This window comes from Atractosteus spatula, chromosome 11 (genome assembly GCF_055471065.1).
Source record: "Atractosteus spatula isolate fAtrSpa1 chromosome 11, fAtrSpa1.hap1, whole genome shotgun sequence".
Classification (NCBI taxonomy): domain Eukaryota; kingdom Metazoa; phylum Chordata; class Actinopteri; order Semionotiformes; family Lepisosteidae; genus Atractosteus; species Atractosteus spatula.
The window spans coordinates 35,416,000-35,443,336 of record NC_142716.1 but is presented as its reverse complement, the minus strand read 5'-3'; the positions used below and the strand labels follow the sequence as shown (position 1 = coordinate 35,443,336).

Here is a 27,337-nt window from a genome sequence, read left to right as displayed (position 1 = left end):
ATATTACTAAACCAAAAAAAAAGCCAACAGGTTTTGAAATTGGTCTTATTTTTATTGTGGTGCAATGTGTCTCTTATCCCTTCCAGCTGACAGCTTTGTCTCCTGTGTGCCGAACCCCCACTCCCTGTCAGATGCTGTTCTTCTCTACTTACGCTGCGAGCCCCAGGTGCGCGTTAAGAAATCCTGTGAGGCCCTGTGCCGTCACCATGGCTACTCGCACTATGCTCTAGACCCTGCCCATCACTGCCTGTGCGGCACCCTGGCTCCTCCGGCCTCTGTGCAGGCCCAGGCCTGCAGTGGTGTGTGCTCCAACATCGTGCAGACCGTGGTCTGCGGCCGCACCATCATCCACACAGCCTTCCCTGTCCTGGTGAGTTGGAATGGCTATAGCCAGGTTTTTCAAGATGACTTTTTGTTCGTTTTACTTCTGGACATTTTTTTAGAAGATTCAACACATCTAAAATGTCTGTCACTTTAACGGCCTGTTGAAATGATGTCAATGTAAATAAACATCACTATGTGTTGCATCAATTGTTTAAGCAGAAAGTCTGTAACTTTGTACTATGGAGAATCTCAGGATTCCAGGTTGCACCCTCTCTATTTCTAAGCACATACTTCTGAGGCATTATGTGCATTGACATTTGAATTAGGGGGACATTAACTAGGCCAGATTGCATACATTTACTGATTTAAGTGAGTAAAGAATCTGTTTACAGGCTCATCTGAAGGATGGCACCTCCTACCAAAGGCAACACTGGTCACCATACACACATATAGGTTTGGAAATTCTGGTGAAGAGCGACACTTACTGGTCCACAAACACCACTTACAGCAGTAACCTGGTTTTCATTAGAGGTCTTTTATCCCAGTACTGACCAGGCCCAACCCTGATGAGTTTCTGAGATCAGGCTAGAAGGTCTCAGTGTAAAACTGATTCTGTTACTGTTCTTTGCATGTTTTATGCAAATGTCTTAATTTGTCAACAGGTTGTCTTGATTCTAATTCCTGTATTTAAATCCTCTTGTGTAGTCTCCCAAAGCAATAACACAAGCACAGTAGAGTACGTTATTTAAAATATCTTTATGTACATCCTCTATATCTTTGAAGTTTCTGTGTTTCTGCAGGTGAGCCTGGAGATAGTAACTGCACCCTGGCATAGTGTGTACCAACCAGTGGAGCTGAGTGTCAGTGCTGCCCTTCCTGTCTTCCAATGGGAATTTGGAGATGGCTCACGACCTTACAACACAACAAATACGCGAGTGCTCTATAAATATGCCCTCCCTGGCACTTACAAAGTTGATGTCCATGCAATGATGGGGGGCTATCAACTCTCCCTCAGTGTCTTTGTCAAAGTGGTGATGCCCCTGGGGCAGGTACAGCTGGAGTACCCACTCCAGGCGGAAACATTGAACACCTTGAATTTCTTGGTCCACATTGACAGGGGCACTGATCTGTCTGCCATGTGGAGTGTGAAAGACACAAGAGGCAAGGAAACTACTGGTAAGATCCCAAGACCATTTATTTGCAATTAAAAAACGAAGAGATACTACATTTGACCTAGACCTACAAAATTAGGAGTTGTATTTGTTTTACAAAGTCTGGTTTCTGGGTGGTACATTTTATCAAAGCATGAAAGACAGGGCAGTGTCTGAGCTGTGTCTGACATCCACTGTAACTGGGGGCTTTAAAGAAGCAATGTACTGCTAGCTGCACTCCACCAGGACTGGGTGGGGTGATCATGGGAAGTTATTGATTAGTTGTGTTCAAGTAACTAACTGCCTTAGGTCAGGTGCTTTCCAGCCAGTGAAGTTTTAAACAAGAACTATGTCATTTATGGAACTAGTATTGTAGCTCTATTTGACTTTGCTCCATTTTCGAGGGTTGGTGCATGCTATTTACATCTCTGACAAGCTCAGAGCATAGTATACTAATTTTGCCATTCAAAGAAAAAAGGAAAAAAGTTTAACTCACGCTTAATAAAATATTTGGTGTGCATAAAACCTTTTTCTGTATTTTCTTTCTTAATCTGGTCTTTTTACAACATGCTATTAAGATTTGTCTGTTAACTAAATAACCAAAGGAGTTTTTAACAAAGGAGTCAATTTGACATATTGCGAAACTGAGTCAGTGAAGGCCAGCCCTATCAAGCAATCTTTTATTTGACTTCAGCTGAGGGAAATAACTGGTGACTTTAACATATTCCTCTGGAGGGAAGTTACCATGAATAAAATGACTCTTATAGCATCATACCATATCTATTTTAATATTGGATTGCACAAAGACTGGGGAGTTGGATTTGGTTCCTAAGTTGGATATAAAATGACAAAATGCCCATGAATTATTGGATGAATTGCTGTGAACCTTTGGCATTCCAAATCTTTGCAGAACCTTTTATGCATCCGAAAGGCCCTGTACACATACCCTTCCTATTGAACTGGGTTGCCTAAGTTATAAAATTTGCACAAGAAAAGCTGTGCTCTCTGACGCTGGCACACAAAGGTTTTTGTTTTTTTCTTCTGAAAAAAAGTGGTGGTGGTTTAAAACATGAACCTGGACAAGCCTTTAACTGCCTTTTCAGTGAGGGATTTACAGCAAGGAAATGGAAGAACAAAAGGAGACTGCCACTGCTACTGTGAAACAAACAGAAAAAATCCCCAGGGTCTTAGGGAGAAATGGGTTCCAAAGGCTAGACTCCCTGGAGCTGATGGGTCACAGAAGGAGAGAGGGAAGCAAAATAGAGAGAGAATAGAGGCTGGGAGCTGAGAAAAAGGACAGAGCAGAACAGGGAAAAGAACAGCGACCGATGCTTCACAGAAGAATAAGGGGAAGGATGAAGAAAGTAAGACAAGAAGAGACAAAAGGAAGGTTAATTTCAGGAGAAGCTGTATTTGCGGCAGTGAAGAGATGCTGAAGGACAGCTTACCATTTATATTCAGCAAAAACTCAATGAGAAATTATATCGCTATCCAACCTTAAGACACACTCAGAAAGAAACAAAACTTTTAGAACTGTATTTCATAAAACCATGTATGAATTAACTTGAACAACAGATTTACCTGACAAAAGCCAGTGGGTTAAAATCTACAGTCAAAGAAAACTAATGTGGCCTCATGGATCATACAGGACAAAATGGAACTGGAGAGGAATATGCATTCGGTTTGTTTTTCAGGATGTCTGATGGGTCATGAGCTTGAAGAATGTCTTAAAACAATTCACAGATTGGACTCTCAAATCCTTAAACTGGCAACCAAGATTCAATGGTGGCTTATACACAGGGAATGAAATGTGCAATGTAAAATTTGAACAGTTGCATTTTGTGCTAGAATTTTTGTTAAATTTACTTTTTCTGTGATTTCGTTTTGGGGGGAGGGGTGTAACAACAATTGTATTGTCTTGAAAAAATGACCATGACAAGTTATCTTGGCTTTTTCTGGATTCTGATTATGGAGGTGGATACCAGTGGTGGTGGAGGTAACTACAACATCAGTTTTTATAATATTAGGACTAGAAAAACTTTCCATCCGTGTTTTGATAATTAAACTTTCTTCGTTGCAATATACACTAACTTTCCAATATATTTGAATAAAGCTGAAAAAGTCAGTGATTTTAATGGACAGCTTTAACTATTGATCTAGTGGATTTGAAGCTTAGGGCATCGTTTGAATTGTCTATGTGTATGGAAGCCGTTTGACCCAGTTTTCTCAATTAGCCTGATTAGGAGAGACAAACCCTTAGACAATGAGCTGGGAAGTGTGTCCATTAAGTCTATCTGTATATAAAGAAATCTTACCTACCGTCAGTCTCCCACATTCATGTAATCTTGTCCAGCTCAGAATCCATTTTTTGACAATCTATCTTAAAATATGCTTAAATTCAATTGCGTCATAGGATGTTTCATGCTTTTCTTATTTTTCTGTTTTTATTGTGCATGCTCCTTTGCACACAGTTGTCTAGGAAACTTGAGATTATGTTGATAAATGGTTTGTTTTGCTTTCAAAGTCAGAATTTACCAGACCAGACCATAGTCTGTTGTCTGTTAAATGTGACCTACTGTAAGTCCTGTACAGCTTTCCCTCCCTTCCTCAGACTGGAGTTTTTCTGCTCCAAGTACAGATCCACCTCTTCTCGGCCGTCTCCCCATGCCTTTCAGTCTGACTCAGCACTCACTGCTCAAGCTTCTTTCCAAAGCAGCTCTGTTTGCTGGACAAAACCTGAAGCAGTTTTCTCAATGAGACAACAGTAATGCATTATACCGGTTGAGAATTACTTCTGCTTCTGTCTCCCAAATTAACCTGACTTGTTTACTGTATATAAAGCAGTCATTAACAGAAGAATGTAATGATTTAAATGAAGGATACAGATTTCGGGAGTACAAGGACTCGAAAATCACATTACAAATTTGTGGAGCACTGGTTACACGTTTACAAACAAATCTTTGTATATTGTTAAAACACAAATTATCTGAAGATAACTTTCAGAAGAGGTCACTGGGTACAATTTATATTCTACTACAGTGAAGTTTAGCTAAATTGGGGTTAAAATCCAGTGTCAACAAATGGTGTACATGTGAAACAGATACATGCTGACTGTACTTTAGCTATAATCAGCAAGCATCACCGTTGAAATGCATTTGATCATGAATAACTGTTTTTGCACTATTGACTTACCATGGCTGATGTCTCTGATGGGTTTTATAGGCACCTATTTTTTTGCAATTATTTTACAGTGGCCATTGAAAAGTGTTTCCATTTACCATAGTGATAAGACACTGACTTTGTTAGAACAAATTTATGTGCTTGGTCTTAACGGTTGCCGGGCAACCTCTTTCAATACCAAAACAGTTTTTTCACCTTTTTAATTTACGTGATCTTCCTTAAAATCCTGGCTATTAGATAATTTACAGAAATTAAAAGAACATAATTTGAACATAAGATAGGTTACAAATGAGAGGAAAGCATTTAGCCCATCTGTCCATTTGCTACTAACTAAAGAATCCAATGACTTAATTTAGCCAGTTCTTGAAAGTAGTCAGGGTATCTATTTCAACAACATAGTTGGGTAGTCTTGTTCCAGACTTCCATGACCCTTTGTTTCAATAAAGTCCTCATGATCTCAGTTTTTAAAGTCACTTCCATCTAGTTTTCACCAGTGTGTGCTGGTTCGTGTTTCTCTGTTGATTCTGAAGAAGTTCACTGGGATGAGGTTGTCAGTGCCTTAGAGGATTTTGAATACTTGTATGAGGTTCCCTTGTAGTCTTTTCTGTTTAAGACTAAAAAGGTCCTGTTCCTTTAGCCTGACAGTTTAAGACATTGACTTTAGTTGCATAAAGAATCTGACTGCTCTTCTTTACAGTAATTCTTAGTACTTTTGTCTAGTTTAAATTTAGCACTTTTGTCTAGTTTAAACCCTCTTCAAGGTGTTTGCCCATGATTGTCACTCTAACAGTGCTTATGATCCTTAAAATAAAATATACTTAGTTTTATAGGTTGCTACAAGAAAAAAATGTATGCATGATCAAATCAATACAACAGATGATAAATAAATGTCATATAACTTTTTGAATAAGTTTGTACTTGTTTCTAAGTACTAACTAACTCATAACTATACTTACGGAACACAGAAAATTAGTAGTGTCATGCTTTTATGAATCAGGGAAATATGCTAGTGTAAATAAGAAAATTAGTCTCCAACAATACATTATTCCATCATTCCATTTTCTAACCACTTTATCCAATAGAGGGTCATGGGGACAATGCATTATTATTACATTATTTATGTCTCTTATGGATGATTGGGGGAAATATTGTCAAGGTGAAAACTATTACTGGCACTATTAATTGATAGTGAACATTAATCATCAATTACTGTATGTTTTTCTTTCTCAGTTCATTCCATCTGCCCTAGAGGCAGTCGGATCCACTTGATCAATATGCACTGCTACTGGCTTGTCCAGACACAGGAGTCCTGGCAGGATGCAAGACGGACCTGCCAGCAGACGACAGGGGGAGACCTGGCTATAGTTAGCAGTGCTGACATCCAGAGCTTCCTTCAGCAAACCTTCCCCTTGTGAGTATCCAGCTCTCAATCACTGCTTTCACCAGTATGAGGCTGCTCACTCTCACAAAGGTACAGGCGAAGGAGTTGGACCACAGTTGTAGCCATAAATTGAAGTGAAAAAATGATATTCTCATAAAGCCATTTGGTTTTCTGTAAACCCATTAAAACTGCATTTAAAACTGAAAACAGGAGGCACTCCTTTGCACAAAGGAATGTGGAAATCTGTAACAAGCTACTCAGTCATGTTGTTGAGCCAGTCCCCTGGGTAGATGAGATCAATTACTGTAGCTGCTCACATCCAAACAAGTTTGATCTGAGGAATGGCCTCCACTTAGTAGTAACCTTCCTCTTATATTTATATTCACTGTTTTTCTTATTTGTTAAGGAGTTGCTTATGTTTAGTTTCTTCTAGAACTACGTTTAGAGGCTCATCTGAGAACCAGTGGACAAGAGTTCACATCTAAGATAAACTCACAAGTTCTGGTCTGGTGCAGGTCCTGATCATTGGTTCTTTGTCAGGATCTTTTGTTTGTGTTAGGGTTTGTACTGGATACAGGGCAGCATGGTGGCACAGTGGATAGCATTGCTGCCTCACAGTATTGGACCTGGGGTGCTATCTGTCTAGAGTTTGAAAGTTCTCCCCAAGTTCATGTACAGTAGGTTTCCTTTGGGTGCTCTAGTTTCCTTCCTCAGTCCAGACAGGCTGGTAGGTTAAAGGGCTTCAGTAAAATTGGCCCCGGTGTGGGTGTGTGCTTGTTTGTGTCTGTTTGCCCTTTGATGGACTGGCATCCTGTCCAGGATATACAGTACACTGCCTTATACCTGTTGCTTGCTAGGACAGTCTCTGGCTCCCCTGTAATGGATATAGTGGTTAGAAAAAGATTATACTGGCTTCCAGGATATCACTTCTTGTTTTCTCATTTTAGATCAAAGGTACGTGTATATTACTATTTAATGTGATTTTCCATCATTTTACAAAATTGTTCAAATAAGAGCAGCTTACACAGCTTTACTGTGTGCTGCGTCCTTGCGGATGGCTTAGCTTTTGATACATAATTTCTCTATTAGCTTACATAAGCATGTTTGAATAAAATGTGTGTTCAAAATAGAAGCTTTATTTGATTTGTGTCATGTTAAACATGTCCTGTATATCCCCTGAGGGTGTAATTTTTTTAATAATGCCCATTCTTCTCTACGTGTTGAGTACCCTATCTGTAGAAATGTCCTGTGGTGTGTTTCTGCTATACAATGTGCTGCTTGTGTGTTTGTATAGGACTGACAATGTCTGGATTGGGCTCAGAGATGGGACCTCTGTCAAGCCAGTCTGGGTTGATGGGGCTCCAGCAGATGTGTTCCATAACTGGGGAAATGCTAATAAAAACCAGAAAGGCTGTGTCCAGATGATGATGAGCTTAATGGGGCTTTGGAAAAGCACTGACTGTGGTACAAAAATCCCATTCATCTGTGAGAAACACACGTCAGGTAAGACTGAGTCATTGTCTTTGGTTTATGAATGTATGTGGAAACTGTACTTTATACAAAAACCATGAGCACCTGCAATCAAGTACACTGCCTTGTTGTTGAGACTGTTGCCCCAAGATCTGTGAATCAGTAAGTTACTTATCAATACCCAAATTATTAATGAAAGCCTGAATCTTGTGAAGAATGTTTTCCTGTTCCTATTGAATTAAAATAGAAATTATAATGCAGTTTTTATAGTCTGAATTTTATTCCAACAGTTAGTAAGAGTTCATTGAAGACATACATTTTTTGGTACAGTAATAGAATGAATTAAGATCTTATGAAACCGACTATCTATGTTATCACAATAATTAGTTCTTGGAAAATCCTAAATCACCATGCACAAAACCCCAGCAGTAAAAGTGTTAAAAGGCTTCAGAACTTGTTCTGTGGCCCTATCTCCTTCTCCTCAGCGTTAACATACTGATTTTGACCCAACATGTTGTCCCTACAGCTCTCCTGCCTGGTCCTGACACATTCCTGGCTGGAGTCCCAGTAATGACAGGTGTTTACAAAGTGAACAATCTGTCTGTGCGCCCTGCTCCCCCTGGTCTGGGACAGAGCAATGTGGAGGTAAGTTGACATACAGTAGGTACCAACAGGTACCAAACAAATGGCCTGTCATTTGTTTTACATAAGTGCACTTCAGGTGAGAAGTAAAGCAAGACTTTAATCTTCTGCAAACCCCATGTGATAGAAGAATTAGACTTCTGCGTTTGAAGTTTTCAGGTTGTTTATTTTTTACCAAGTTATGTTAATTTTGAACCCATTTAGTTTCCTAAATAAAAACACATCTATTGACAGGTGTTATGGTGTCATAATATGATGTGTCCTTGTACAACTTTACCTCTGAGCTGTTTTAAAAGCTCCTTCAACTTTTAAACTGAGGGGCCATACAGAGGAAGGTGTATGTACTGTGAAATAATGAGAACAATTACTGCAGCTAGATAGAAACCACTCAATTGTGTGATTTGTTAAGGCACTTTTGTTTACCTAAAGATCACTTTATTAACTGTATACAGTTTCTTGCATTAGGAATTTTTCTTTTCACATACCCCAGCTTGCTCTCCATGAGACACACAGACAGGGAGAGAAGCTTGGGGTCAGAGCACAGGGTCAGCTATTTATACAGCACCCCTGGAGCAGGTGGGCTAAGGGCCTTGCTCAGGGGCCCAACAGAGTTGGATTCCCCTGCTGGGCATGGGATTTGAACCGATTTGAACCAGCAACCTTCCAGCCACAGGCGAGATCCTTAGCCACAGTGCCACCGCTCCACACTTAACTAATTTAGATTTGCCACAAGCAAACGTTTTGAATACTTATACTATCATCCATCCATTTTCTAACCACTTTGTGCAGGGATGTGGGGGGAGCTGAAGCCTATCCTGACAAGCAGGAGGTGTAAGGCAGAATACACCTTGGTTTGGACACCATTACAGGGCCCGCACAATCATAAAACCGCACTCTCACAACAGGGCTAATTAAGCTACCAGCATCTCTCTGGGCTGTGGGAGACCTGGAGAAACCCACATGAAAATGGGGAGAACACATGGAAAGCAGGAATTGAACGCCTGGCCCAAGAGCTGTGTAGCAGCAATATTATTGTGCCACCAGACTGCCACCTTATTCAATAATGACTTTTCCATTTTTCGTTTGTATATTATTAAAATGTGTTGTTGTTTTAAAACCAGTATTATGATTTCCTGGTTTTAAAGGGTTCCAATTTCATTTTTCTTCAGAAATGCAAATGAAAAACAAAATTACTTTACAATAGTTTTTCATGAGTTTCTCTCAGTTAACTGTCATGTGTTCTCACCCCCAATGAATATTAAGAATACCTTGTCTGGGATTCATCACATTGTGTCCCTCCCAACCCCATCACTGCCTTGCTACAGCTTCTTGGACTCATTGCACTTTGTGCAATGTATTGTAAGCACGTCAGTGCCAGATCAGAATCCTATACCTTACTCACCAGATCATGCAGTGCTATGGATTTTACCTGATACATTGAATCTGCTGTTCATATCAAGGAATATATCAGAGAATAAGGGTTCAGTGTATAATTGCCTCTACATGTTGCTCTCTCTGTTTGCCCTCGTTACTCCCTCTGTTTTAGGTGATGCTGTTTCCAGGCCTGTGGTTCAGCCATGCTGGGCGGGTGGTGTCAGTAGAGTTTGTGATCCAGCCTATTAAAAACCAGACTCGAGCGAGAGTCCAGGTCCTTCGCCCTTACTGCAGCCCCAGCCAGCACCTCGTCCCACCAGGTAAAAAACAGCACCTCTTCTTTCAAACTGGAACTCACGACTAGTCAGGCTCTTTCTAATGACTGAATTACTGTACATATCCATGACTACAGTATGTGCTAGCTCCTCTTCTTGTTGATTAATGACTTCATGGTTCTTGAGCAATTTAAGTAATATCCAGTTTCTTTACTTTAGTTTCATTACATTTTAATGTAATGCTGTCACTCCCAATTAGATTTCTAATTTTTCCTTCTTCACAAAGATGTTGCAGTTTTTCTGTATATTATAATTAACATTAATTCATACTTTTTTTTGCTTAATACCCTCAGGGATTTTAAAAGTTTTCAAAGTGCAATATACATTTCTTTAAAAAAAGTATTTATAATTTGATTTCATTATGTTCTGATAGACTACTTTAATTCTTATTTGCAGACAATTTTTTGCTGAGATTTTTTATGAATTTATTTGTCAGATTCCATTGTCCAAGGGGACTCAATTAATTATTAATCCTTATATAAGCTATGTTACATTATGTTATATACAAGGCAAGAAACAGCAAGCTGTGTTAAGAATGGTCACAGATCGCGTTGCATGCTGACTGTGTGCTGTCCTTCTCCTCAGGCTGCAGTGTCCTGCTCAACCCCTTCGCTTGCTGCTCCACAGAGCCCCTCTGCAACACCACTGGAGGCTGTGCCAGAGGGCAGCAGTGGTGCCACCTACAGGATAGCTGCCAGCCGCTGTCCAGCCCCTGCAGTTCCTACACACCCCAGGGCCAGTCCTTTGGCAGGCCTCCCCGCCACACTGCCACCCCACCCTTCTACCACCTCGTAGCAGACCTGCCCCTCAGCCTGCCCCACAGCTCAGAGCAAGTGCACGTCAATGTGAGTGTGTGAGTGTGCTGATCAGACACCTCCCCGGTTCTACACGGTAGCTCACTGCTACCTAAGAGACTCGCTTCCTTCTTTAAACAGACTTATACTTCACCTGAAATATCCTTCACCTATATTATTTTATATGTGATTTATTCCATAGTATCTCTGAATCAAACGTTTCCTTTCAAGTTGAAACTCTACATTTTGTTACCTTTAGGAACAGCTCTGCTTTAGTTGTTGCTGTCACTTTCATTGTCATGAATAAAAATAAGCAAAAGAACTGAAACATTCCGTAAAGGTTAGCTTTAAATATAGTGTACAGGTGAGTACATTTATTTTAAGCAAGCATTAATTATAATAACCCCTCCTGGGAGAAATGTAAGTACCTTGGGGTCTTTTTGAGTAGTGAGATTTACATGTACCTGCTGTGGCTGCAGACGTATGGAAGCTATAGTGAATAGTGGTGGGGAAGTGAAAGCTGAGTTTTGTGATGAAGCACCTGGTTTTCATTTTAATCTACAGTACATCTCCATCCTCACCTACGATCATGAGCTTTGGCTAGTAACTGAAAGAATGAGTTCGCGGGTACAAGCGGTGGGAATGAGGTTTCTCCATAGGGCAGCTGGGCTTACTGTCCATGACAGGGTGAGGAGCTCAGCAATTCAGGATTAAGTTGGAATAGAGTCACTGCTCCTCTGGATCAAATGGAGCCAGTTGAAATGGTTTAAGCACCTCCTGATGGAGTTGTACCAAACATTTTCCACTGGGAAGAGACCCCAGGGCAGACCGAGGACTTGCTGGAGGGATTGTATCTCAGCTGGCCTGGGAGTCCTAAGGAGGAGCTGGAGACTGTTGGTCTGGAAAGGAATGGCAAGTTGTCCTTCACTTTGTATGAGAGATCCAAGGAAGCTTTTGATCCCAACTTAAGCTCCTGTGTTTGATTCACATGTGTGCTTTTGGACGCCGGTCAATATGTCTTGTAAATATATGTATGAACTGATCTTGTGGAGAAAGTAACAAGAAAAATAAGGACGGTGTAGTATTAAAGTAGAGATTCTCTATCATAAGCTACTCTTCATTGCCTCTGAACACTGACCTGATGTGAACTGAGCATAACTGAAACAACTGCAGAATTGCCCGAAGTGGAATATTTAAAAAAAAACTCAAAACATAATTTCATTGTTAGAAAATGTTTTGCCTCACTCTTTGAAAATGTGAGAAAAGGCTGTTATGTCCTGAACATTTTCATGCATGCTACAACGAAAGCTCCTGATTCGGTATGGAGAATATGTTGAGGAATGCTGTAGATATTTAACACAGTGCTGTATTTTCCCAGGTCCTCCTCCTCAAGCAGGAGATTAACGTCTTTCCAGACGACATCCTGGCAGTGCAGCACGATGCTGGCGCAGGGTCCTTCCTGCAGTGCCCACGGAGCGATGATTCCCCTTGGCGTCAGAGCTACCTCTCCCTGCGCCGGACAGGCTGGTTGGAAGGGGGGGTGTCTGCCCAGCCCAGTCAGTCTGTGTGGGTGGACGAGGTGGTGTGTGACCTGAGAGTGCTGTACTCTGACAGCCTGCAGGGATATGCTGTCACTTCACCGCTCGGCACAGGCCACAGGGACCCGGGCTCCTACACGTACAGCATCGCAGTGAGCAACCCTGTGAGCAGCACTACAGCCTGCTGCACTGTGGACGTTCGCACACCGGTATGGGGGCTCCAAATCATCCACCCACTTCCGGTCGGAGGAATGATACACATTCCAGTGAACAAGCCCACGCTTATTGTGATCAAGATCTTGTCTGGGGTCAACGCTACCAGCTCCTGGTCAGCTCCTGTTCTGCGCAGTGGGATCGCCTTCAGCTCCTCTTGTCCATCTGCTCTGCTTGCCTATGTGCCAGGATGTACAAGAACCACCCCAGACACCTGGTTCTCATATGCCTATGCCACTGTGGCCCTGCCAGTGTCCCAGATCCTCAATATCTCTGTCTCCAATGGAGTCAGTGCACAGAACCTCTCTGTGGTACTGCAGTCTCACCAGGAGGTGCAAGGGCTCAGGATGAAACCACAGGGGGATCGGAGGATGTTAGTGGATGTATCCCAGGTATGTCAAAAAATGCAGATTAACATCTATATTATAGAAGCTTTACAGTGGTTGATAATAAATATGTAAATTATATTTTGAAGGTAGCTTTTATGTTAACTTTTTGTTTTATATAGTTTTTTTAAACTAAAGCACTCATGATAGCCTGCAATGGACTGGCATCCCATCCTGCCTTGCACCTGTTGCTCGCCGGGATAGGCTCCGGCTCCTTGCGACTCTGTGTTGGATAAAAAGATTAGAAAATGTGTGGATGGACACAAGGCAGCAGAGTTGCCACCTTCTAGTTTGGTCTCATCAGATCTCAGCTGGGCCTAGTCAGCACTAGTACAGGAGACATCAAAAGAAAACCTTCTCTTTTCTGATGTGTTTTGTAGCAGGACTGCTAGCCTTGTGTCACCTAGGTAAGTACTGTACGTCAGTATTGGATAAAGTGAGTCCCATATATAAAACACATTGAGATCAAGATCACTACAGTACACCCGTATAAGGATTTATTATAATATTTAACAACTCATGCTTTTTAATAGGGAAATATAATCAAATTTGTTCAGCATCCATTTTAAACAGTGATTTAGTAAGGAATAGGATTATTTTATTTCCTTTTTCCTCATGCAGTTTTAATGCCTTAATTACAGTGAGAGTTCTGTACTTTCTGTGTCTGTAGAAGTCAAGACTGTGGAACTTGCAGATTTATAAAATTGTTTACTTAGCCATGCAATATTGAGTGTTGCATATTGGAGGTATATTAAATAATTATTCTTATTAAGCTTGCTTCCTGCTTATTACATACCGTATTAACCATGCTGTGCATAGATGGTTTGATCTATTTAAATAACTATTTCATTTTTTGCTTGAAATCTGTACAGTTTTATGATACACAAAATATATTTTATACTTATTTAGTTATTATAATATATAATATGATATGTAATGTGTATATATTTATAAATTAATGTGCATCAGAATGGTAATCTTTGGTTCTGTGTAATCTCTGTGTTAAGTAGACGTGTAGAAGATTTATTTTGTGAAGGTACATTTAGAAGATATATCAGAAGATTTAGAAGATCAGTAGATCTAAGGAGTATACATGATAGTAAGTACTAGGTATGGTATACGGTAGATCAGTTTTTATATAACAGGTAAATAATTAAACTCTTCAGATTAAAAATCAAATATACCTATACTTTACATATATATGTATACTGAGAAGTAGACTCCCACATTTTAATTCCACTAAACAGAGATTCAATTTCTATAATGTGAAATATATTATTTCTGCATCTGTTTGTTGGAATTTCTAAGAATGGGCTGCTTTGAAATCATGAAGTCCCTGTAACACTTTTCACTTCATAATGTGAAAATTTATTTTAAAATACTCTTTTCATTCATTTAGGAATTCAGAGCATCAGTCAGAAGTGGTTCTTCAGTTACCTACACCTGGGTCATAGATGACTTGATTCTGTTTGCTTATCACGGGCAGACATATAGTGTAGTATTCCGTAAACCTGCTGTGTATAACCTAAAGGTGAGTGAATGACACAACAATTTTGAATTTTTCAATAAATTGACATGTTAATACAAGGTATTTAGACTGAATCATAGAGCATTTATATTTAAGAAGGGAAAATACTGATAAATACCTACAATATGACTACAAATTCTATCAAACAAAAAAGAGATTATATACTAATGAGATTAGCAGTGCTTCTGAATCCAAAATGATGCTGGCCATAATCTTAGTTAAGGTTGGAGATGAAGGGTATACCTGTCTTGAAAAAACTTTGGAGAACCTAGATCTACATGGATAATGATTATTCTGATTGCAAAATAAATGCAAAATTCAATCTTCCATCTGTTTATTATTTCTGTCCTTATTTATTTGTATTAAAATAAATAATGTTATAAATGAGGAGAGGCTATTTGGTAGTCATTAGCTATTTGATTCAGGGATTTCATCCATTTCTGTTTTCCTGTGTGAAACGGAACTTCACTGCCATAAACTTGCTAAGCATTCTGTCTCAAAAGGTACTGTGTTGCTACCTGTGCACACCTGTAATTTCCTCTCTGATGTCAGGTAACAGCAGAGAATCCAGTGAGCTCAGAGTCCCTGGATGTGAAGCTCACAGCTGATCTGATGAAGCCCCTTGAAGATCCTGTGTTCCTCTCTGTTGCAGAGGTCATGGCTGTCAACACCTCTCAAGTGTTTGTCTTCAGGGTGAAAGTTGACGTGTCCATTGGCGTCACATTCAGGTTTACTATTTACCTTCTTTGATGTCAAATAAGTAACTTGACAACTCCAAGCAGATGTGAATAGGAGGTAGAAGAAATAATGTCAACAAGGCAACATGCTAATCACTGTGCCAACTTGCTGCCCTTATACATAAATATTGATTAGAATAATTAACTATGAAAAAAATTAACCTATTTTATGTTAATGTCGCAATGGCAAGAAATCCTGTGGCAGCATTAGTCATGCTCTCTCCAACTCTGCAGATGGGACTTTGGAGATGACATCCCAGCTGTGAGCCACTCTTTCTCTCCCCCATATGATGCTGATCAGAGAAAACAGATTTACCTACAGGACTCTGCCAGCCACATCTACACTCAGCCAGGTAAAACTGGCACTGAAAATGCTGATACCCACTAAAATATTGAATGTGTGCAATTTATGACTCTAATTGAGGAATCAAGGTACAGCCTTCATGCTTTCGGTACACCTATGTTTTGTAAAAATCACACACATTTATGACAGTTTTGTTAATGATAGTGATGTATACTTTATAAACATGTACAAATTGTATGTACTTGGTAGAATCTAATGTCAAGCCTCTATATCCACATGTTCAAGCTGATAATGTGTTTAAGGTTACTAATTCCAAGAGAAATTATATAATCACACTGACATTTTTTAACTGAAGCTTTTTTAATAAAGCAGTTTCTACCCAAAAAGGTTTATGTTACAAGGTCAAGAGAGACAAAGAATATAAAGTTTATGTGAAAAGTATGTATGAACATATAGGCTTTTCGTCATTTCATGTGACGTTCATAAGGTTGGTTCAAAATGACAGTAACAGGCATTCACTTATTAGTGGTTTCTTTTATAACATTTTGGAATGAATTTTAATAGTTTAGTTTTCTCTTTCTAATTGTGAGAAGTTACTTCTCACTTTCTAATTGTAAGTGAGAATTGTATTTGCATTATATTTTTATATGCACTGTTCATAGATTCAAACAACCTACTGTACATTGCCATTTAAGATGTTGGAAAATAAATTCTTCATTTCTGTGAAAAGTATTAGAAATCTCCCTCTAGACTTTTAAAAGATCAACTGAAGTACTTCTGGAAGCTGTTCCTGATTTTAAAGAATGTTAATGAAACATTTATTGTTTTGTGTTCTTTTCAGGTAACTACAGTGTACGGGTTGAAGTTTTTAACAGTTATGACAGGACAGAGAAGGCTGTTTTAGTAATGGTGCAGAGCCCACTGTCTGGGCTATCCCTCTTCCTAACTCCAGCCTACCCTGCTGTCAACCAGGATTTTGAGCTAGAAGCTCTTCCAAGACCTTCCACTTATGGGGTTTGTTATCTATGGAACTTTGCTGATGGCTCCAAGGAAATTAAGGAATGCAATTCCAAAGTCAGCCACACTTTCAAAACAGCAGGTGTGTACAACGTCACAGTAACTGCCAATACCACGTTCAACGTGTGGAGGTCCTGGATGGCTGTGGAAGTTGTAGAAAGAATCACAGGTCTCAAATTAAGTTACAATGGACCCAGTGAACTGGGGACCCCTACAGTTCTCAAAGGAACTGTGTCATCGGGTACCAGACTCTTTTGGACTTTTGACATGGGTGACGGGCATGTGTTTTCTAACGTTTCAGATGCTTCGATCTCCTACATTTACAAGTCTGCTAGGAATTACTCTGCCAGGATTACTGTGGACAATCCCGTCAGTCATGCTTTTCAATCAATTAGTGTGGAGGTATACAGACTAATCATAGGTGGAATCCTTCCATCAGGCTGCTTTGTGGCCAGACGTGAGGTTCCTTTTCAAGCTTTGGTGTCTGGGAAAGAATCTGCTATGACGTTTCACTGGATATTTGGTGATGGAAGTCCCCTGACTATTGTCCAGGGAAATTCCACAGCTGTTCACCGTTATGCCAGCCCAGGTATCTATTATGTGAACATCACAGCTTTTAGCCCAGTAAGGTCAGCTTCATATCAAACTGAAGTTTGTATGGAAGATCTCATAACCTCTTTGGAAATAAACTCTTCACATTCTGCTGCAGCAGTGGGGCAGGAGATTTGTTTCAATGCTTCTGTAATTCCAAAGCCAGACGAACAACAGAGTTACCAGTTTCTGTGGTACACAAGTTTCTTCAACCGATCACCCACCAGGGGTTCCTCAAATTATTGTTGTATTTTTAAAGAAGAAGGGTCCCATCATGTGAAAGTGGTGGTAAGCAATAATGTGAGCAACAGGACAGCCACAGTATTGGTAATTGTGCTAATGCCAGTAAGGGAATTAATTATGAAACAAGATAGAGGGCCCCCTGGGGCTGTGGCTGTTAACAAGTCTTACGCATTCATGGCTGAAGCCTCTTCAGGAACCAATGTCACATTTCAGTGGGATTTCAGTGATGGATCTTCTATTAGACATGGACAAACCGTTTCTCATGTCTACACATCTCCAGGACGGTTTAACGTCTCCGTTACAGCATTGAATGCAGTCAGCAGGGAAAGGGTCACATCGGAAGTCAATGTGCTGATCCCCATTTCTGACTTGGTTCTGATCACCGATCAGCCTGTTGTTGAAGTGGGTCAAGAGATGGTAATAACAGCTACAGTAAACGTTATGGTAAATGTTAATTTTTACTGGTTGTTTCACCCATCTTTCACACCTGAGCTGGGAACATCATCTTTTAAGCACGTATTTTCGAAAGCAGGTGTCTATAACATCTCAGTGGTTGCCCAAAATCCGATTAGCAAACAGCAAGCCACCATTAGGATGGAAGCATATGAGAAAATATGTGGATTAAGTATCAAGAGTCAGGATCTGATTTCAGAAATGTATATTCCAACTGGAACAAATGTTAGGTTTTCTGCATCTGTGGCCCAGGGTTCTAATGTGACTTTTGAGTGGTTAATTTATCAGAATGCAAGCAACAGACCTCTAAGTGAAGGGGAAAACGTCACACTCCATACCGATACTCCTGGAGACTTTGTGGTGATCCTAAAAGCTAGAAACCCTTTGGGACTGGTGAATAGCAGTCTTTTGCTTAGGGCTGTGGAGCGCATTGCAGGAGTTAAGGTATTAACAGAAGGAGACATTGTACCTTTGGGTAAGCCCATCAAGATCATGGTTAGTGTGGATACTGGGACAGACCTTCAGTATATCTGGCGTGTGGACTCAAATCACTCTCCTCTACTGTCAAATGAATCCTTTCTTTTTCACGCGTATAGACTCATTGGCACTGTTGTCATTAAAGTATCTGTGACCAACATGTTGGGCTCCAGTGAAGGCTCCAAGGAGCTCAGTGTCCAGGAAGAAGTAAGTGAAGTGGGTTTTCTCATCCAAGGTACCCTAGGTCCGTTTTATGTCCCATCAGACTCACCTGTGGCACTTGAAGGGTATGTAAAAAAAGGAAATGATCTGAGATGGGAGTGGAAATTTTCTAGGAGAACTGGTTCTACCCTTTTGTACAATCAGTCAGTTATTCATTCCTTTCAGGAGGCTGGAAAATACCTAGTGTCCCTCAATGTGTCAAACAATATAAGCTGGAAAGAGATAGCCCATGAAGTCATAGTTCAGGACACAATCCAGGGGCTGACAGTAAACGCTAGCCACTCCACACTCTGTGAAGGAGATCAACTCGTTTTTAAGGTGACAATCTTGAAAGGCAGTGATGTTCACTTTTCTTTGAACTTTCCCACTCTAAATTACCTGGTTAATCTTGAAACGGACACCTACATGACATCTGACCTTCCAGTTGGCAATCACTCAGTCAGTGTAAGAGCCAGAAACCATGTGAGCTCCTCTGCTACAGTTCTAATGGTAGAGATAGTCGAGAAAATTCATGGCCTTCACCTAGTAAATTGCTGCTTTCATATTCTGGAGGCCAAAAAAGAAGTGAGCTTCCAAGCAGAGCTCCAGAGTGGATTTCAAGTGCATTACCAGTGGACTTTTCAATTGTCTGGATACCCTCTTTTGCAAGCAGCTGGGGCAAAAGTCTTTTATACCCCACCAGCCAATGGCTCTCTTACTGCAACCATTGTGGCCAGCAATGCTTTCTGCTCACTGTCCTTGACTGAAAATGTGAGTGTGCAATCCCCAGTCCTTCATGGAGAGATGTTTTCTAACTTGACAGATGTCTTCATTCACCAACCTCTTGAATTTTGGGTCCTTGTAAAGGAAGGCAGCGATTTACTTTACAGATGGAACTTTGGTGACTCCAGGAAGACAGTTGTTAACAGGAACAGCACAGCCATCCATTGCTATCACACTCCTGGGAGATATCTGGCAGAAGTGACTATCTTTAACAATGTCAGCAACTTCACTTCACAGTTGTTCATTAATATTAGGAAGCTGGAATGTAATGTACCAAAGGTTGACCTTATTCAGGGAAAACCAAGGATCCTGAAGTCCAGACCTAGTTACTTTGAAGCCAGTGTGGATCTTCAACGTTGCACTGCTTACAAGGCTGGCTACCTATGGGAGGCATTCTGGGGTCCAGACTGCCTAGAGAAAGACAGGAAGCCCTTGCAGAATATTGACGTGACTTCCCTTTTACTGGTTCTGCCCAAGTTAACACTTGAAGTGGGCTCCTACTGCCTGAGGTTCACTGCTGCTCTTCAGGGCACTCCTTTGTTGCAGTCTAAGAGTGTGAATATCACAGTATTGCAGAGCCAGCTGGTAGCCCTTATCAAAGGTGGCTCTCATAGAGTTTGGGCAGCACAAGAGGATCTGCTGTTGGATGGCTCAGGATCACATGACCCTGACATTGTGGGAGGTGAAGACAGAGACCTGCAGTATTTCTGGAGCTATGCTGTTCAGGTAAGACTCTTCCTCTTGTGGTTCACCAATCTGTTAACTTAAGTATTTAAGTGACCTGTAAAGCAATATCTCAGTCATAGCTTAAGGGATTTAGATTTTAAATCCTTTAAAGTGCTAAAATAAACTCAAAAATAAAAAATAATGTCAATGTATATCCCTTGGATTGTTGCGCGTTCACATTTCCATTAATGACTACAGTAGTAACAATAAGTGGTGTCCCACTGTTGCCTTTAGTGAGCTTCCAAATCCCAGAAGTGTTTTACATATTTCACATAACACATAAACATATTTCATCTGAAGTGATTTTGAAGTCATTACACACAAATTTTTCCATTTCACACCTGGCATTTGAGAACATCATTTTTCTATTATACAATTTACCTGTAAATCAAATCATAGCAAATAATTTGATTTACAGGTAACATAAGAGTTTGATTACATAAGAGCTGCATTAAACAAGTATTAGACATGTAAAGGATAAAAAAAATGAGAAGAGTTTGATTATTTAGAAATAAAAAGTCTAAAAATAAGAAATCTAAAAAGTATATTAAAATACAGCACAAAACATGTTGAATTCATTTGCTATTCCAGCAGCAGGTAACGCAAAAAAAGAAATACTGGAAAATGAAAGCAGATTCACAGCAGTTACATTTAGAATATTGTAAAACTTTTACTTTCAATGTTTTGGACTACTGTGGAGACGTTTGTGTTACTTTTTGAAAACAGCTTTTTAAGGCAAGGTTTTTGATACATGTTCCGGAAGTGCCCAAGCTAGGGTTAGGGTTAGGGTTTGAACAACATCTAGGGATTTAGTGAAGCATTTGCTACACTCGAGGATGCATTTGAAATTCAGGAAAAATGTTGTTATGTTGTTTCCTAAAAAAATTAATTTGGCCCAATTTTGCAGTTTTTCCTAAGCCGCGCACCTGTCAATCAAAACTGGCAAAAATCAAAAGTTTGAAAACTAACTTTTAACATACTAAACTCTCTTACGTTTTGCAATTTAACCCGAGAGAAAACATAAGTTTAGCTACACTTGAGTGTTATTTGTAATTCTGACCTGCAGACAGCACAAAACATGTTGAATTCATTTGCCATTTCAGCAGCAGGTAACACAAAAAAAGTAATACTGTAAAATGAAAGCAGATTCACAGCAGTTACATTTAGAATACTGTAAAACTGCTTCTTTCAATGTTTTGGACTACTGTGGAGACGTTTGTGTTACTTTTTGAAAACAGCTTTTTAAGCAAGGTTTTTGAGATATGTTCTGGAAGTGCTCGAGCTAGGGTTAGGGTTAGGGTTTGAACAGCACCTAGAGATTATGTGATGCATTTGCTGCTCTCAAGGATGCATTTGAAATGCAGGAAAAGTGTTGTTTTTTTGCTTCCTCTAAAAATTAATTTGGCCCAGTTTTGCAGTTTTTGCTAAGCCGCGCATCTTTCAATCAAAACTGGTAAAAAATAAAATGTTAGAAAACATACTTTCTACATGCTAAACTCTCTTACTTTTTGCATTTTAACCCGAGAGAAAACATTAGTTTAGCTACACTTGAGTGTTATTTGTAATTCTGACCTGCAAACAGTACAAAACAGTTGAATTCAAATTAATGTGATTTTCCTCCTATTTAATTTTTCTGATACTTTGCAGTCTGGAAAGAGAGGTTGCAGTATTTCCACTAATGTGAATGTTGTAGCCTGTGAATTCACCCTGAGATTGTTTCACTGTGTTCACTGTGTTTTCTTTCCTTGCAGAATGCAACAGAATCCTCGCTCAGACCCAGCATCCTGAACAACAGCAGCACATTTATCCTCTCCAGGTTTAACCTTCAGCCCAATGCTCTTTATGTTTTTACACTTACTGTCTTCAAAGCAGGGAAACTTCCAGCCTCCACAACCCAGTCTGTGAGTCTATTATTCCCCCCACTAGATTTCCAGTATAACATGATTTAGAGTATTTGGGGTTTTAATTATGTACTGGATGCACTGTGCTCATGAAAGCAGGTTCAAAGCTCATTTTATCTTTGACTATCTTTTACTTCACCTCAACCCAGATATATAATGGGAAACTATAGTGGCTGGTCTTTTAAAGGAAGACCTGTATTATTTGCTCATTCCCTTGTGCAGAAGTTCTGGTTTGAAGCAGGTGTAGCACACACTTTACAGTGCATTATGCTAGGTGGAGTGTCACACCATCAAGCGACCTGCCAGTTGACATTACGTGTACCGTAGTCACAATTTAAAAATCCCTCTGTCAATCATTGTTCAGTTTGGTATGCTGCAATATTTGCCTCTTTTTCTTTTAATAAAATTCAAATTATGATGTCTGCCCATAAATGTTTTGACTAGTTTGCAGTATAAAAAATAACACCAACTTATTGATTTTAGGGAGGTATCATGTTTTTTGGAAGAGTTTATTTGGCCAAAATAAGAATTAATATTAAATATCTACACACAAAGAAACATTAAAATGCATCAAAAATTCATCATTCTCTGAATCAGTGGCCAATTTTTTAATAACTTACAAAAATATAAAATAGTATTAAATCTTTATATTCTTTAAAATAACATCATTAAAGAACTGACTACCTGCCCAGTGATGATTCCATTTACTGAAGAGCTACTGAACCTTCATTTACCTAACATTTTGAAAATAGTTGGTGTCAGGTAAGGATGTTCTAATGTATTGCTCTCCCTATAAGTTTTTATCTTGACATAAAACACAGGTTTTATGTTTCACTTGTATTAATTTTACCAGCTGATGATGTTCATGTGCAGTATGTTCTTGTATTCTGCATGTTCCTGACCCCTGATCAGGATTAAAAAATAATAACTCATAAGTTGTTCATTGCAATACATGGTTCACAATTCTCAGTATTTGCAAGGTAATCAAACTCTTTACTAATTTAAAAATTTTAATTTACTGATTCTTTACTAATTCTGAATGGATCTGTCAACCAAAGAAAGGAATAATTGAGATTGCCAAGGTTGCTCATCAGATAATGTGAAGCTTCAGTAGTTAAACTGTAATGCTGGTGAGACTGACTGTATTATTGACTTGTTTCTGAGTGGAGAGTTAGAGAGGGCTCATCCCAGGCTGGACACGGGTCAGAAGCTGTGGTGGAGAATTCCAGCTAGAGAGCTGTTTGCTAAAACCCTGTGTTGTGCTCATGGCTTTCAGGTGATGGTGAGGCTTGGCAGAGTCCTGCCAGTGAACATCCAGTGCCGGTCTTGCAGCGCTTTGTCCTCTTATCGTGTGAGTCACAGTGTCCATGTCGTACTGTCTGGACAGTGTAAAGGCTGCAGCAATGAAACACTTGTAAGTTATCCCATATTGTTTTTAGTACTGTTTATTTTGCACTCTTTTCTTCAAAACATTATCAAGTCTTATTGATTGAAAAGAATGTTGAGTAGAATGAATCTACGAACGGGCGGCACTGTGGCATCAAAAGACATACTGGTAGGTGAATTGGCTTCTGGGGAGATTGTCCATGGTGTGTGTAGTGCTTGTGTATGCCCTATAATGCACTGGCATCCTGTCCGGGTGTAACCTGCCTTTCGACTATTGTGGATAACAGTCCACATGGATGAATGGATGTATCTGCAAATAATTTGATTTTATTGCGATATTCTTATACAGTGAACTTGCTAGAAAATTCAGCCACTTCTTACTGTATATAGTATCCTATTTTTTAATTTATAAATTTGTTTTCAATAGTTTGAAATTCTGCACATTTATTTTTAGCTTAATATTCAACCCCTCAATGGACAAACTGAAAGCTTCAGAGAGTAAAATAGGTTACATAGATAGACTTTATTAATCCCGTAGGAAAATTGATGTGTCACAGTGAATATCACCAAAAACTAAAGAGAACAAATGGAAATGTTGAATTTTTAAGTATGTGGGCCTTTGGCAGCAATTATAGCCACAGGCATTTTGTTAAGTCTCTACCAACTTTACACACTTGATTGGTGTAGGTTTTACCCATTCGTCTTGGCAGATTTGCTCAAGTTCTCGCAAGCGACATGGGGATTGCTTAAAGACAGCAGTTTTCAAATTTTCCACAGAAAATTTCTCAATAGGATTTGATTCTGGACTGATCCACTCAAGGTGATTTTCTTTCTTATTATTACAGTTCTTGTAGTGCCCACTGTTGAGAAGCAGAACTACAACATAATACTGTCACCACCATGCTAGTGCTTTGTAGCAGACCCCATACAGAATTTAAGATGTTACCTTTTCAGCACCATACAGGCCCCCTTTATGAAGGGACCAGGATATTGTTAACCTACCTGTATGACCAATTTCTCATATCTCAGCCACTGAACACTGACTCTTTCAAAGTTGTGGTTAGTCTCACAGTGGCATTCCTAACCAGTTTCCTCCTTGCCTGGCCGCTGAATCTGGAGGGACAGCCTGATCTAGGCAGTCTCTGGTACCTTTCACTTCTTAATGATTGGCTTTGAGATGTTAATGGTTGTTGTTTTTATACTCATCTTGGTATTCATGTTTGAACGAATTTCAGCACCTGACTAAGGGACGTTACAGAGATTGTGCAATTATGACTTTTCCATTTTATTTTATATTTACTTTTTATTTTTTTTTCCAATTTGTGGAGTAGGTTGTGTATCATAAAGTGAATTACAGTTCTACTTCAAAGTGTCAAGACAAAATGTGAAGACTGTGCAAGGGTCTAAATATTTTTGCAAGCCAATGTATTTAAATTTCTTTTAGCTTATTGCGCATTATCTTATTGTCATGTTTTTTATAACACATTATATGGTTTCTGCTAAATATAGGCATCCTATATCTCAAAAAGTATTTATTATGACATCTTAAGTATTTACAGGATTAATGGGTATTCCATCATTATAAAGGTGGATCATTAATGGGCAAGAACAAATTAACAAACATTGTTTATTAAATTTAATTGATAAATGAACATAATTGTTTCTGATGAACTGAAACAATCTGAAGTACCAATATGAAAGTTGGTGCACAATCTTACCTCATGTCAAAGATTTAGACATGCTCAGGGTAGGTTGATCTGTGACAAGGCACCCCAAGAAAAGATTCTTATGACTTCTTGGCCCAGAATAAAATTTGTTAAACATGAACAAACTGGTTCTTTTTGTAAAGTGAACGTATTCATAACTTTAAAAAGATTGCTTGATCGACCATCATAACATAGTGAAATTAGTGATACAAATGTATGGCACTGAAAAAAACACTTTTGTTCTTTACTGTGATGTTGTTGTTCTGTCCCCAGTATGAGTGGACTGCTGAAGGATCACATGGAGAGGTTCTGGAACTGAACAACGTGTCGACAACAACGGGGAACTCCTTCCCAGACTTAGTCATAAGGAAAGGGGTTCTACAGAACGGAGTCCACTACAACTTCACCCTTAGTGCTACTCACCCCTCTAAGGAATTCTGGGGATCTGCCAGCATCATATTAGTACCCAACTACCCCCCTAGTGGAGGCATTTGCACTCTGACTCCCAATAGCACCATCTATCTCCTCGAGACTGTTGTCACTTATCACTGCTCAGGTAATTTAAATAAAGCAAATGTTCGTTGTTCATATATAATTATTCACTAGCTCGTAATAAAGTTTCATACAATTAAGGAACAACTCTGATACAATGTGAAAGAAATTTCTTCTTGTGTAGCCATGCAGAGGCTAAAGGAACTCAGATTTCAGTGGCTTTAGGTTACACTGGGTAGCAGACAGGGTTCAATCCCCTGATCTGAAGCCATGCATGTTGAAATGTGTACTGGAAGTAATGTATTTCAAAGCTCACAGTTGAAGTGGTGGATTCACTATTTTACAACCCATCAGCTGAACATTTATTTTAAAACTTTAGCCTGTACAAAACACTGTGTTTCTATGGGTATTTTGAGATTGTGTTTATTTTATCCTAATTTATTGTTCCAGCTGTAGAAAAGTGCATTTTGTGGATAGAGGTACAGCAAACTGATGGTGTTGTTTTGAAGTTTAAAAGGAGTAACAGATGTAGATTCAAAAATGGTGAAAATGGTGGTGGTGTCCTGTGAAAATTACATGATTTCCAGTTCAAGGCATTATTATGATAAGTAAAGCAGACAATCATTTTTATTTTGGCAATCACAAAGAGAAAAATGACTGCTTCTTCACAATAAAACACATAATACTATGTGCTGAGTCATTGAACTTTTATTTGCAGGCTGGATGGATGAAGACGGAGACCTGACTCAGCTGATCTACACCATGCATGTGGAGGTGTGCCAGCACAGATACCACCAGTGCCACATTCTCACCCTATACAGAGGCACCAAGTCAACATTCAGCACACTGGTACCAATGGGTTCAACAGAGTCAAGCAGTTTTTCTCACATTAGTGTGCTGATTGAAGTGGAGGATGCCCTCGGGGGCAAAGTCATCGCTCTCAACAGGTCTGCAGAGGGAGTGTGGAACTCTGGTCTAAATGATGTCCTTCTGATAAAAAGTCTTAGAGATTACATTTGTAAATAGAGTCTTGTACATGAATCATTAGGACAAAGACTCTATTATCTATATGTATCATGAGCTGCAGAAATGTAAAATTATAATGGATAACTTTGTGAAGAAGTTTGCAGTTGTTGTCTGGCAATTGATACTGCCAACTGAAAAGAAGCTGCCAACTTGTGGTTAATTGGTTCTCTCATTTACTAAATGCTCAGCAGCTCAGTACAGTATAGCCACTCTGTGCCATATTTATGACTCATTTAGATGATTGTCTAGGAAAGCAGCTCTCACCCCTAGTCCTGGGGCACCTTTTTTGTCTCTGGTTTTCAGCTGGGCTCTGTGGTCTCCAATAATTCTGCTTGTCCTTATATAGCTGCTTTACTTTATTATAACTCTTTAAAATACAGTGCTTTTTTAACATTCCTGTTAAGAAACACATGCAGCATTGTTTTGATTCAAAAATAGAATTACCTTCCCCCAGAACTGCAGTAGTTGTTACTCCTTTTGCTTATCCTTTGAACAACTTGACCTACACAGGTGACCTACACCTTTGCCCCTTTCTAGGTTGTTAACTCTGTCCTTCCTGTTATCCCAGTACCCTTACCGTGCTCCTGCCTGTATTCCCTGTGGAAAGTCAGGGAATGATGGAATGGCTGACGAACAAGAGCCAATCAAAGCTGTGGGACATGACCCAACAAAGGAACCCACAGGAAGTGATCCCCTACTCTATTGCTCTTACTAGCATGCTCAACCAGGTAGGTGTGCACAGTTTTGTTGTCGCTGGTAATCATTTCACTGAGTAATTTTAATTTTGTATATTAAATATCAATATATTAATACAGTTTATAGAGAGGATATTAAATGTAATCGCTGGTGTCATAAGAGAATCAAACAGTTTGTGACAGGGAGATAAGCTATCCAACATGATAAAAGTAAACAGAGCCAATTAGTAGGACAGTTCTTCATGAAAGAATCATTCCTCCTTTAAGGAGGACAGTACAAAAC

General features: G+C 39.5%; 1 protein-coding gene across 1 annotated transcript in view; it reads left to right on the top strand.

Moving 5' to 3' along the window:
* pkd1b (polycystic kidney disease 1b) overlaps nucleotides 1-27,337 on the top strand; it is a 62,976-nt gene that overhangs the window by 9,512 nt on the left and 26,127 nt on the right. The window contains exons 4-20 of the mRNA XM_088927833.1: nucleotides 87-370; nucleotides 1,125-1,500; nucleotides 5,886-6,066; nucleotides 7,331-7,539; nucleotides 8,033-8,151; nucleotides 9,695-9,842; nucleotides 10,443-10,702; nucleotides 12,030-12,794; nucleotides 14,188-14,319; nucleotides 14,869-15,044; nucleotides 15,288-15,406; nucleotides 16,199-19,848; nucleotides 21,600-21,749; nucleotides 23,026-23,163; nucleotides 25,115-25,397; nucleotides 26,052-26,280; nucleotides 26,928-27,087. Coding sequence (XP_088783959.1) covers nucleotides 87-370; nucleotides 1,125-1,500; nucleotides 5,886-6,066; nucleotides 7,331-7,539; nucleotides 8,033-8,151; nucleotides 9,695-9,842; nucleotides 10,443-10,702; nucleotides 12,030-12,794; nucleotides 14,188-14,319; nucleotides 14,869-15,044; nucleotides 15,288-15,406; nucleotides 16,199-19,848; nucleotides 21,600-21,749; nucleotides 23,026-23,163; nucleotides 25,115-25,397; nucleotides 26,052-26,280; nucleotides 26,928-27,087 — 7,379 coding nt within the window. The remainder of the gene's footprint in view (nucleotides 1-86; nucleotides 371-1,124; nucleotides 1,501-5,885; nucleotides 6,067-7,330; nucleotides 7,540-8,032; nucleotides 8,152-9,694; nucleotides 9,843-10,442; nucleotides 10,703-12,029; nucleotides 12,795-14,187; nucleotides 14,320-14,868; nucleotides 15,045-15,287; nucleotides 15,407-16,198; nucleotides 19,849-21,599; nucleotides 21,750-23,025; nucleotides 23,164-25,114; nucleotides 25,398-26,051; nucleotides 26,281-26,927; nucleotides 27,088-27,337) is intronic.